The following is a 12,504-nucleotide window of genomic DNA, read 5'->3' on the forward strand; positions in this document are numbered from 1 at the left end:
GGTTTGATTGTTTGATTGATTGATTGATTGACTGAGTGGTGGATGTGTGGTGGGTAGAGTAGATATGTATTGCATATCAAATAGGGTTTTGCACGTAATCAAACTATATATAGATTATAAATTAAATGTGTATATATATTTGGTTGGTGTTGTTAAAATGCATCGAGACATATTATTACGTAATGAGATGAGGCGGCGGGCGATACGGATTTGGATTATCATTTTGCTTTGCTACCCTCACAGAAAGCTTGCTCAAAGATAGTTGTGGTTTTGATTTTCTCGTTCTGTGAGGGTATGTAAACTGTGACTCATACGATTCGTTATTTGTCGCTAATCGAAGATGGCAAAAATTCAAGGTCCCCGATTGTCACTTGCTGGAAATCGAATAGTTGCTTAACCAGAGTCACAAACTAGACGGTTGATAATAATCTAAATTAAACTTTTTCGAAGCAATCAAGATGAAAATCTTATTATAGAAACACACGTAATCGAAACGTTATATTAATTATTAAATGGCATATTGATTTCACGTTAAGCATCTCAATTTCTCACTATATGTATATTCAGGGTTTTCGATTATTTAGACTCTAATTTTATGAGAATATACTTAAGCAAGTGACATCCTAGCCAGATCCTAATCTTGACCATTGGGTTTGGCAATTTTTGCCGCCTTATTCGACGTGCTTTTCTGCGCAGGCGCTGCGGCGGCTCGAGTCTGATGATTGAGCTTCGGCAGGGGGACTGGCAGAGGTGAGATATTGAAATTGGTACTGATTGATTGATTGATAGAGATTGAGCGAGTTTTGTGTATGGCAAATGGGAATGGACTTGCATACAGAGGTTTCTCTTTTTTGAGTATTGCTTTTTTTTTCTCATCACGCTGAGGTGACAATTTACTGATCGATTGATTGATTGGTTGAGAAGTCGATTGATTGGTTGAGTTGATTGAGAGCTGATTGACTGACTGAATTGATTTGAAAAATATTGCTTCTCACCCGTGTGAGTCGTTAAATGTTTGTTCAGGTAATCCTTAACAGTGAACGCCCTGCCACAATAGCCACATCTAAATGGTTTCTCACCTGTATGTATGCGAGTGTGCTGTTTTAGTGTATTCGATTGAGTGAAGGACTTGCCGCAGTAGGAGCACGTGTAGGGGCGTTCTTTGGGCGTGGCGCTGTCGGAGTTGCGGTTCGGAGAGTGGAGATTCGAGAGTTAAGAATTATTCATATTCATATTCACAAAATAACGCGCAGAAACGGAGAAGAGAAAGATACGGAGAGAGAGAGAGAGAGAGAGAGTGGGCGCGGGAGAAAAGAAAGAAATTTAAATTATATTATTAGTAACACTCGATTTAAAAATAAGTTGCAAAACAAACGACACACGAACGCATGGGCCTCGTCCCAAAGCTTCGAGGGCGCGCCCATGCGCCCAGCTGGCCCGAAGGAAATCAAAAATAATATATATATACAATTGGTAGAATTATTGGGGTTAGCTCGGCGATCACGCCGCACCAGAAGCAGAGGGAGTCCCACAAACAGAATGTGTTTCCCTTTGAGCTGGAGCGGGCAATGCCTTGGAATGAATAACGAGTACTCCGGCAATGAGCTAGGAACCACTCTTATCTGAACACAATGTAACTGAATGTTTCCCTAGATGCAAAGACACTTAATCTTGTTGAGTTTAAGCTGGGGCATACACTTCCAATATTGTGTATGTTCTTTGCACGGCAATATCCCATCACTTCTATCGTTAGTTATGCAAGATTCGCTTTAAGTAAGTTGACGCTACGTTCATTAAAATATCTATAAAATCATCAAATGTCAGTTACACGACTATAGCGTTAAAAGTGGCTGTCAATAGCTATCATTGCCGGACTACCCAGTTAATAAGATGCATATAAAATGGATTTACTCTGCTTCGCCTGTGTGTATCTTGCGGTGCATGGCCAGCGTGCCGGGCGTCTTGAAGGTCTTTGGACAATCCGGGCATTTGTGCCGGATCTTGTGCGCCAAATCGGCGGGCACCGTTTGCGTGCCGACTAGCACACCCGAACTGGCCGGAGCGGGTACACCGGGATTGGCTTGTATGGCATAGACGGGCACAGAGTTGACCACATCACCACTATCGCTCAGGCTGAGTGGCTCCTCCTTGATAATGACCTGCGGATGGGCCACAATGGCGCCACCGTTGGCGTTCTTGTTTAGCTTGACGGTGAGCGGTGGCACCTTTAGCGCCACCTGGTCGCCGGCGAGATCCTGATCCTGCTGGTGATGGTGCACCTGCTGTTGTTGCGCCTGCTCCTGCATTTCACGCTGCTGCTGCTCCAGCAGTTCCTGCTGCTGCTGCTGTTGTTGGTGCTGTTGCTGATGGTGGTGCTCCGCCTGCAGTTGCTGCTGGTGGTGCTGCTCCTCGGGCGTCAGTCTCATATCACGGGGCGCCATCGTCGGCAGCTGGTCGTCGGGCGTCACCGCCGCCTCCTGCTGTTCCATGAAGCCCTGCTGTCCGGCGGCCAGCATGGCGGTGGTGCAAATGGAGCCGCACTGCGTGCATTTGTACTCGTTGGGCTGCTGAGTGGCCGAGTGGATGCCATAGATGCTGCATATAAGGCAGCGGGCCAGGAAGGCGGACGTCTGATGGGCCAGTCGATGGTGTTCGTCCAGATCGACGGCGTTGCTAAACTTTTCATCACAATTGAAGCAGGGGTGGCTGAGCTTGGGATGCTGCTGTGCCTGCGGATGGCCACCGTCCAGCGTGGCGATGGCACCTTGGGCGTTCAGCGTGATCCCGTGGCACAGCTGCATGTGATCCGCTACGTGCTGTGGCCGCTCGAACTGCTGGTGGCACATGGGACAATAGTGCGGCGACACGTGCACATTGGGGTCCATGCTGAGATTGGGCAGAAAGGCGGTCTTCAGGGTGTCCATGTTGGCTATCACGGAGGCCACTTGGTGCGTGGGCGTGGCTGGGGCGGCGGTGGAGGTGGCTGAGGAGGGGGGCGGCGGCGGCGCTGGCGACTGATCCTCGGGGCGTGGCAGACGCTGTTCCTGTGGATTCGTGGTGGACTTTATCATTTCACTTCCGCTGGCGCTTGGAGTTATCGCTTCTTTTTGACTTGGTTAGTGGGCAGGAGCAGGAGCAATTGGCGGTTAAAGAAGGCGATAGGCGCTGCAGGAGTAATAAAAATCATAATTACAGGCGGTCACAAGCGAATGCTCATATGCAAGGCAGATGTGTGTGTGTGCGTGTGGATTGGTGTGTGTTCTTTGAGTTTGGCAGTCGCAAATTAGCAGGAACGAATTCGGAAATCACAAATTCACGAAATCTTCAGCCCCGATCTTCTGCATTTGACCCCCAATGTCCCCCCACAGCGGCTGGCTGGCGAAGAAGAGGAAGAATGAGGAGGAGAAGAAGAAGAAGAAGAAGAGGAGGTAGGCAGCAGCAGCGGCAATGCGTTAGAATTGAAAATTTTTTTCAGTCTGTCATATTCTAAATTCGGAATTCTATTTTGATTGCTTTTTCGGTCTCTCGTTTTGTTTCCATCTTTCTTACCAGCGCACTGAATATTTACTGCACCTTGTTGTTGCTGGCGGCCGTTCTATTTTGTTGTTTTTGGAGCGGGGGTCACGAAAATGCTGGGGCGGCCAATCAGTTTAATAACATTTTCTCCTTTGTACAACAAATAAACGTATATTAACAAAAAAAATTTTTCACTTTTATTATTATTTTTGGCGAAAAATGTACAACTACAACAAAAAGTATCGATTACAGGCATCGAAACAGTGGTTGGCAACGTCGCCCTAGGACTGGCGGTGTGGCAACGCTCGTGCTAACGATACTTTTTGCTGCCTTTTTCGTAAATTTGTCAAATATCACGTTTTTTAACTAAGCAAATTATAGTACAATTATATATTTAATTAAAGGTGAACAAAGCTTTCTATATTTTGAGAATTTAAATCGAAGACTATCGGACTCTATCGTTCTGCGATAGTTCGATATTTTCATAGGCTGATCATTTCACAACAATTGGAAAAAGCATTGTTTGGTGAAATAGAATATAATTAATATTGCAACAAGGGTGCAATTGCCTTCCCGTTAAATTGGGCATCTACAGTGCCACAAATTTCACTTGTCCTCTACCGCGGACACATCGAAGTCCACCTGCAATCCGCTGCTGGTCAGGATTTGGACAGAGGCTTTGGAAACTGCCACAATTACCACCGATATAGAAGTCGATCTCGTCAACCCAAGTGCCAATAGGTTTGTCGAATCACAGCACCAAATTTCCATGCATATTCACTCTCTTTCAATTGTGCAGAATGTCGTCACCATGGGTTAAGAGCAGCGAGACAGTGCAGCAGGTGAATCTGGCGGATATTATGTCGGAGCAATATGCCCACAAGTTGCACGACAAGGAGCTGCAGCGCCACACGGAGAAACTGAAAACCCCGAACGAGCAAATAGCACCCGTTTGGGTGGCGGAGGCCTCATCGCCGCCAGTTCCAAGTTCGCTGAGAAGCCAAAGCGATGCGGAGGAATGGGAGGATTACTCTGCGCTTCTCAACGACGAAGGACACCTTCCGGAAGATATTCAGCTGCCGGAAGACAGTGATGCAGTTATAGCCCAGCTATTGCAGTCCCAGTTCGACCACGAGTACAATGAGGAATTGCGTCGTATCGAACGGCAGCAGAACAAGCAGTCCAAGGTCACTGTTACCCTCAATAAGTTCCTACGCGATGGCGATGCCGAGTTTTTGCACGACACTGCCGAAGATGACTACGAGGATGATGAATTGGAGCAACTGAAGCACGACTGGGATCGGTTCGAGGCTAACGAACGGCAGCTGGACTCTATACCACGATGCGGCTTTAAAGTTAACAAGGAGGGCGAGATGATAACAAAGCACGATCCGCAGCTGTGCGCTGTGCGTAATGCTCAGCGGGTGATGTCCTTTCCGCCAGAGTTTCCCACCGGCGATGCTGCCGGTTTTGATATGAAGCTCTCCAACAAGGTTAGAAGTGACCAGTTTTAAGAGATACCAAGACTTAAACGTAACTTTCAGGTGTTCAATCAACTAAGAGCCCATTCTCGACGAGGTCGCTCGGACAAGCATGAAAAAGTCGCCACCGCAGAAATGGGATTGGATGCGGGCACTCGTTTGCTGCTGTACAAGCTGATCAACAACCAAATACTGGAGCAGATCAACGGCATCATATCCACAGGCAAGGAGGCGGTCATCTTGCACGGCAACTCCGATGCAAATTACACAGGCAGCAACGAGCATGGTCACCAGAGTGGTGTGCTAGTTCCGCCGGAGCTTTTGCCCAGGGAGTGTGCCATCAAAATCTTCAAAACCACCCTAAACGAGTTCAAGCAGCGCGATAGGTACATCAAGGATGACTACCGTTTTAAGGATCGCTTTAGCAAGCAAAACCACCGGGTGATCATCAACATGTGGGCAGAGAAGGAGATGCATAATCTGATGAGGATGCAAGCCATCGGTCTAAACGTACCAGATGTGGTTGTGCTAAAGAAGCACGTGCTGGTAATGCGGTTCATCGGTGACAATCACAACGCTGCGCCTAAGCTAAAGGATGCCCGCCTGAGCGACGCGGAGCTAAGCTGCGCCTACGAAGAGATTGTGGCCGCGATGCACAAGTTGTACAATGAGGCCAAGCTGGTGCATGCCGATATGAGCGAATATAACATACTCTGGTACGAGGGTAAGTGCTGGTTTATTGATGTGGCCCAGAGTGTCGAACCGAAGCATCCCAGTGCCCTGGAGTTCCTGATGAGGGATTGCGGCAACATTGTTAACTTCTTCGAACGACGCGGCCTACCCAACATATACACCAAGGAGCAGCTGTTCGAGTTTATTACGGGTCTGAACTCAGAGGTGCACACTGCCGCTCAGCTGGAGCAGATCCACACGCGTGGCGCTTCCATTAGCCAAGCCACTGCTCCGAACCAGGAGGAATGCCCCGATGAACTGAAACCCTTGGAGTATCCCTTTGAGCTGGCCTGGGAAAAATCTCAGCAAGATCGCGCGGCCCAAAAGGCTCTGCAGCAAGAGCAGGATAATAGAGATAACAACACCGATACGGATAAGGATCAGGAGACCGATGATAACGAGAACGATAGTGACGACAAGGAAAAGGTTAACCAAACTGCCAACCATTGAAACTTCTAAAGTGTAGACTCATTTAGTTTAGTTCTTAATTGATATTAACAGTTTTGCCACAGAGATTCCATAGCAAAAGATATGATGCTTGTAGTCAAGCAACTTGACTATAAAAGATCCCTCGAAAAAATAAATTGTTTTGTTTTCCGCTTACGGAAAAACCATTGCTTTTAGAATTTATATATATTATACATGAGAATTTGTACATGTGTAACCTTCAACTCTATGTAGTGTGCTTCAATTTGCATTTGTTGCACTCATGTTGTTACGGATATTTCTCACAATGGCTTTGATCTTGAATCGTTATTAATCAATTAAGATTAATGCAAATGTCAGGCTTCAATGGCCACACGCCCATCCTCCGAATCAGCTAACCCGACAATTGAACTCATTTGTTGCGCAGTTTACCCCATTAATTGGGAGATTTGTCCGTTCAATCGGGGATTCGATCAGAAGATGATTACGTATAGAAATGCCATACCCAGTGCACACGACTCTGGACTGTCGATTGCTCGAACAGCTAGTACATCTATCTGTACGAGAATAGTCAGGATGCGTTTGCGAAATTGGACTTTGCTAAATATTGCAGTTCAATTGTGACGTCAGAATCCAGTTGAGAGCAGTTCCGTGCGTGCCAATCTACATATGTACATACATACATACATATATTGTGAATGACTTCTGTTGAGTTCAGTATAGCTTGAGATGCAAAGTCTATTTTGGTGTACCCTTCCTTATCATTTGGAAACTTGGACAGCACTATATATGAACATATGTATATTTCGCTTAATAGTGTCTGTCTTGATTAAATAATAGTATCAACGAATTTTTGCAATCAGTTTTTCTGTGACCCATTTCTTGGTATTCACTTTTTGAAATACATAGTTAGGGCATCTAAACACAGGGCTGCATTTTGGCCTTCTACGCGAAAGCCGTTAGATGCGTATTTCCGTTTCCGTCACAACACCTGCAATTTGAATTCAATTTCAATTGATTCGCATACTCTGTTGTTGTGCAGCCGTCAATCAAAATGGAACTTTCTTTCGATCATCGGCACACGCTGCAGTGCATCCATCTGTTATTTGTTGTTTATTTGCGGCGCTTGCTAGTGGAAAATATTATTTATTTTTGATTTCTGATTGAGCGCAGCCCACTTGACGTTGGCAACAGCAGATCTGTACAAATCGCCTTCTATTAGCGTCTCTTGAAATTGTGATACGTGTGCCTGCGGTTACCGCTACATATATGCATAATATGCATATATATCTGTGGCTATATGTATGTAAGTCGGAGCCCCACACATAGACGCCAATGGGGGGCGCGACTTCGTGTGATTGTGACGCAGAGCGGTAAAAGAGGGGGATACGAAGGGGAGCCAAGTGGCGTGGGGATGGAGATTGAAAATAGACGCACCAAAACACAAGTTGGAACTGTGTAAAATATACGTACAAATGTATGTACTGATCCCCAATAAAGCGAAATCATGTGGCGAAATAAATGTGTCATTCGCATTTGAAATCGAAAAATAAACAACACTGAGCAAATGTTTTGAACTTAAAGGGATTGTGAGAGAAAACTTTAGTCATAAGAATTGTAATATGCATAGTTCGTATAGAAGCCCTTCAACTTTCAGCTGTTATCAAGAGCATAATAACTAGAAAATGTTATCACCTTTCACGAAAAATAACTGTTTACCTTAAAAAGTTTTATTTTAAGATGAATTAAACTTTGGTTTAGAATTTAAATAATAATTTATTAAGCCATCCTCATGAATAAAAGTATAATGTATCTCTATGAGTCACCAATGATCGCTCCAGTTATCTCGTACAAAGATTTCTAAGAAATTATACGAATTTCGGGGAATTTCGAAATTGAAGGAGCACTTGAAAACCAGCTTTCATTGTGGGGCAAAGAAAAAAAGCACGAATAACAAGTCAAAGCAATAATCATAAAGACAAGCAGGAAAAAAGTGTGCAAAAAAATGGCAAATGAAGGAAAGCGAAAAATACCAAACAAGGCTATAAACTCAGACATTGCGTTTGGATCATCAATTAAAATGTGCCGGGCATGTAATCAGGCGCTCCAGCTTGGATTCCAAACATCAGTGTCCAGTCCACGCTCCTCGGGTGTAAAAGTGGGCTGTCCTAGGCAAGAAATTAATTAGGATCACGGAGAAAAATCTATATAAAACTCTAAACGACCATGATTGCCTTTTTTTTTCTTTTCTTTGTCAGACAAAACAATTTAATAGAAACTAGAAAATGTTTTAAAATCTTATACCAACATGTGAGCCGTATGTTGCTGGTAGCATTTTCTTCAGGTGTAGCCAGTAACTCACACACACACGCCACTTGACAGTGCGAAGAGGAAGAGGCAGAGACCGAAAACTTCGAAGGAGGCTCGTCGTGATCTTGGGGCCTCTGCTCCACCAGTCGCAGTCGCAGTCGCTGCCTCTGCCTCTGCCGACGCAATCGTGATCGAACTGACCTCAAGTGGCCGCAGACACCCCCCTTCCCCCCTTCCAATACAACCCACCAACACACACATACACTCCTGCACACACGGGATCTGCGCAGACTGGAATTTGCGCGTTTAAAGTTAACAATTTATTTGCATTATTAATTTTCATGTTGGAGCTACACTCGAAGAAATCAATATGTAACGAAGTAAAAGACTGTAAGGCATATTTATAAAGAGAATTTTTAACAGGCTACTCGTATTAGTCACCATATTCTGTTTTATTTTAAGACATGTGCTAAAATTTAAATTTAAGCTCTATAATATTGTGTATACTCACATCTAGAAAAACATATTTTTGGCATTTGAGCGTTTAATGTATTTGCACTCCGCAATCGGACTTTATTGTTATCAAAAATCAACAAATTAATAGACTTTTATTAAGGAATCGGCATAGGATGGTAATATTTAGTATTTATATTAAAGTATACGAAACCCCAAATTACTGATCTACCATGCTTTACAATGTAAAGTAAACTGAATACCAACTGCTCTTACTCGGGGATTTTTCACAGTGCACAGTTGCAAGTTGGTCGAGCCAAGTGTGTCGCCTCCTCTGCTCTTCCGCTGCTTGACTTGGACACTTGTGCACTTGGACAGTTGGGCACTTGGACGGCGGCGTCTTCTATCTTAGGTCTAACTTGTTAACTAGTTAACTAGTTGCTGGCGTGGAACGCGGGTATGTAATTCAAGTTAGCTACAAAAATAGGACCTTAATTTATTGTTGCCACCATTCCATTGTCGTTCGCTCGCAGTTGCCAGTAGCTGTCCTTACATGGTCATATCATTTTCATTTTTCATGGTGGCGCATCCACACGCCCCTCTTTAACCCCTCCTCCTGCTAAATAATCGCTGACTCCAACGAAAGTGAAATCTTCTTTGGTCTAAGATGCCAGTTCAGTGCCCCCAAGTACAGTAGACAAAAAGGTACAAACTGTGTGTCAAAAAACATACAAATGTATTGTCATTTGTTTATAATAATGCTGGTAAAACCCGAGATATTCATTTAATGACCTACGCTTACAGTTTTGCGGTCGTAAATTTTATTTTTTAAGTTACTTTGTTGAACTAAAAATATTCATTAGTCATAAAAGTATAATTTGTTTGAGTTCTATGAATAACAACTCACGGAAATCCAAATTACCAACTGCAAAAAAACGTTGCATACTTCTAGGTATGTGAGAAGTCACCTTTAAACACTGCAGGTAAATTATTAAAAATGTTCTTGCTAAATCATTCTTGTCTCTTCATAGATTGCTCACTGTACGTGTGAGCATGGACCCATTAAACGGCTGCCCGAGCAATTGGGGTATAATTACCATAGCTTCCCCCTGGATCGACACTGCAGTCCCAGTAAATTATAAACCAGGCACACTGCCACGCCCACTGCGTCGCCAACTACGCCCTCGCCCATGGTGACGCCAAACTCATTAAATTCTAGGGAGCCGAGCTAAGTCTCAAAATGTTTAAAATAAAAAACAAAACTTGGTGTTAAAGACATGCGCAAACAGAGCTAATTGATGTGTGCCCGCAGCAAGAGAAAAAACCTTTCGAATTGTCATCACATTTTAAGGCGAAAAACTGTTGCAAAAATAATAATAAAAATTGACAGGCGCATGCTAATGAGGGTAACCGCTCAGCCAAATGAACCTGATGAGGTTTATTGGGCTTTTGCTTGATTGCCGAACAAGCGGACATTACAATACCAACACAAATGACCGAAATGGCCAAAAACGTGTTTCCATTAAAACCACCTCCAATGTGTCCGTCACGTGAGACGATCGCAACGAATCGGCGATGAATCAGCGATCCAAACGATTTCTATATGCATATTATATATATATATATACATATATATTTATACGTATGTATATTCGCGGTATTCATTAATAAACCGCAAACATATTCGCTGTCAGGTATCCGAACTGGAGGCGTTTACCCTTGACCATGTTTTGACAACCAACATTACCACATGGCCAGAATGGAGGAACCGAGCGCCGTTAGGAGTCGGAACAACCCAATCCCGTATCCCTTACAATCGATCTATTACCATCTACCTGGGTTACAACTCACGTTTGGCATGTGCTGATTGAGGGACAGATGTTTTGCGGTTCGATGCTATGGGTACACATATGTATGTGGATATCTACCTGGTCTGGCCCTGTCCAGATTTCTCCAGATTTGTTGGATGACTTGTTTACGGAACGAAACGTGCTGGCAAAATGGAAATACGAAGCCCTGCAAAATCGGCATTGACAGCTCGCGAACCCCGGAATCGGCAAATATTACGTTACTTTATAAGAAAGTAGATCTAAGGTCTGATATAGTAAAGATCGCAATGGCTTTGCAGCAGCTATCACTCTATTTCTCTCACGTTTTTCGTTGTAACATATTTTTTAAGCAATCTAGTAAAATACTCAGGGATTGTGAGCTAAATTAATGCAAAATGCCCTATCTATATGGAATAGCGGACACCAAGTTCCTCCACCAGAAGAGGAAAAAGGCCAAGATCCGTTCGGATATGGCATCCACCAAGTTCCAACGGAATGAGTTCCTAAAGGGCTGTCCCAAGTACGATAAGGACGACATACCCATACAGTTTAGGACCACGCCCGATTCCCTTGTAGAGCTGTGCGTCATTGTGGTGGACAAGTTGCCATTGCCTTCGATCTTCGAGTGGGATGACATGGACGTCAGGCGTTGGATCAATGGTCACGGTTATCCTCAGTATATGGTGGGTAATACAGACTGATTCAGTTCCAGATTCATAAGATGACCATGCTCATTTCAGAATACCTTTCGGGTGAACATGATCACAGGTCGAAAGCTGCTGCTCCTGGACGCCTCCGCTCTGAGTGCGATGAACATCAAGAACTTCGAACACATTCGGCACATAGCCTATGGCATCCGGATGCTCTACCACTTCGAGCTGACCAAGTTCTCATCCAGCCTCACGCTGCCGGACGAGAAGCCCAATGAGCTGTACATGCTCTTCCACACGCAGACCGGAATGAACTACGACCAGGTGCGCAGGAGTGATCTGTACCGAAGGATGCAGATCCTACGTGAGCGGTCCCACAACCTGGACCACTGGGATCAACTATACCTGTGGCTGCGCCGCGAGCAGGAGCGCAAGTACACGGAGCTGATCGGATTGGTACCGCGCTTCAAGATGTACAAGTGCGAGGCGCTGGCAAAGCCTCCGGCGGAATCGCCACTGGACCTGGAGCCCGAGGAACTCATGTGCATGACCTGCATGCCGCCCTGCGACTGCGACTGGACGTCACGGGATCTCCGGCTGCCGTGGCGACTGGACTGCCTGCCGCCGATGCTGGAAACCACCATGAGCAAGTGGAACGCCATGCAGGCGCAGTGCTCCACCTGCATCCCGCCGTGCGAGTGCCGCTGGCCACCGCGATTCTATCTCACGGGCACCGTCATCCGGTGCCTGCAGCAGCGCTTCCCGGAGAAGTTCTGCCCCATCTTCGACGAGCGGTACAGGGCCTCACCGCGACCCAGTCTCGTGGAGCGCTGGACCCGCTTCTCCATTTGATTCGGAACTTTCACAACCTGTTTATTTTATAGATATAGATTCGATGTTAAAGCACCGTATATTAACGTACACATTCAGCTTTTGATTGCAATTTGGGGTTGCCCAAAGGGTTTTGGGTTCTTAAACGGATGCACTTAATCCAAATGAGTTCTAAGGTATTTCATCATGTTTACACAGTGATCTGTTTTTCCTGGCAACTAAAAAAACTAACAAGTCCCTCGTTCAAATAAGCTATTAATCAAAAAGTATCTGTCA

The 12,504-nt window shown here is 45.0% G+C and overlaps 3 protein-coding genes across 7 annotated transcripts in view; 2 read left to right on the forward strand and 1 right to left on the reverse strand.

Annotated features, from left to right (window-relative positions):
- Positions 1-3,762, reverse strand: part of LOC120458199 (chorion transcription factor Cf2) — a 4,679-nt gene extending 917 nt beyond the window's left edge. The window contains exons 1-3 of one of the 5 annotated variants that reach the window (XM_039645773.2): positions 3,574-3,762; positions 1,912-3,165; positions 996-1,174 (exon numbers count right to left, since the gene is read on the reverse strand). In XM_039645773.2, the coding sequence (XP_039501707.1) occupies positions 996-1,174; positions 1,912-3,071 (1,339 nt within the window). In that variant the 5' untranslated portion in view covers positions 3,072-3,165; positions 3,574-3,762. Of the gene's footprint in view, positions 1-995; positions 1,175-1,911; positions 3,166-3,193; positions 3,499-3,549 lie in introns of those variants that run through there. The other 4 variants (XM_039645772.2, XM_039645776.2, XM_039645775.2 and 1 more) reach the window with 4 other exon arrangements.
- A 168-nt stretch (positions 3,763-3,930) lies between these two features.
- LOC120458197 (serine/threonine-protein kinase RIO3) lies at positions 3,931-6,346 on the forward strand. Its single transcript, XM_039645770.2, has 3 exons — positions 3,931-4,257; positions 4,316-5,009; positions 5,061-6,346. The coding sequence occupies exons 2-3, from the start codon at positions 4,317-4,319 to the stop codon at positions 6,177-6,179; spliced, it is 1,812 nt and encodes a 603-aa protein (XP_039501704.1). The 5' UTR covers positions 3,931-4,257; position 4,316; the 3' UTR covers positions 6,180-6,346.
- Positions 6,347-11,040: 4,694 nt separating this feature from the next.
- LOC120445643 lies at positions 11,041-12,318 on the forward strand. Its single transcript, XM_039626187.2, has 2 exons — positions 11,041-11,430; positions 11,488-12,318. Exons 1-2 carry the CDS (start codon positions 11,143-11,145, stop codon positions 12,247-12,249), a joined length of 1,050 nt encoding a protein of 349 aa, XP_039482121.1. The 5' UTR covers positions 11,041-11,142; the 3' UTR covers positions 12,250-12,318.
- Positions 12,319-12,504: the final 186 nt, after the last annotated feature.

Source organism: Drosophila santomea, chromosome 2L (assembly GCF_016746245.2).
Source record: "Drosophila santomea strain STO CAGO 1482 chromosome 2L, Prin_Dsan_1.1, whole genome shotgun sequence".
Classification (NCBI taxonomy): Eukaryota; Metazoa; Arthropoda; class Insecta; order Diptera; family Drosophilidae; genus Drosophila; species Drosophila santomea.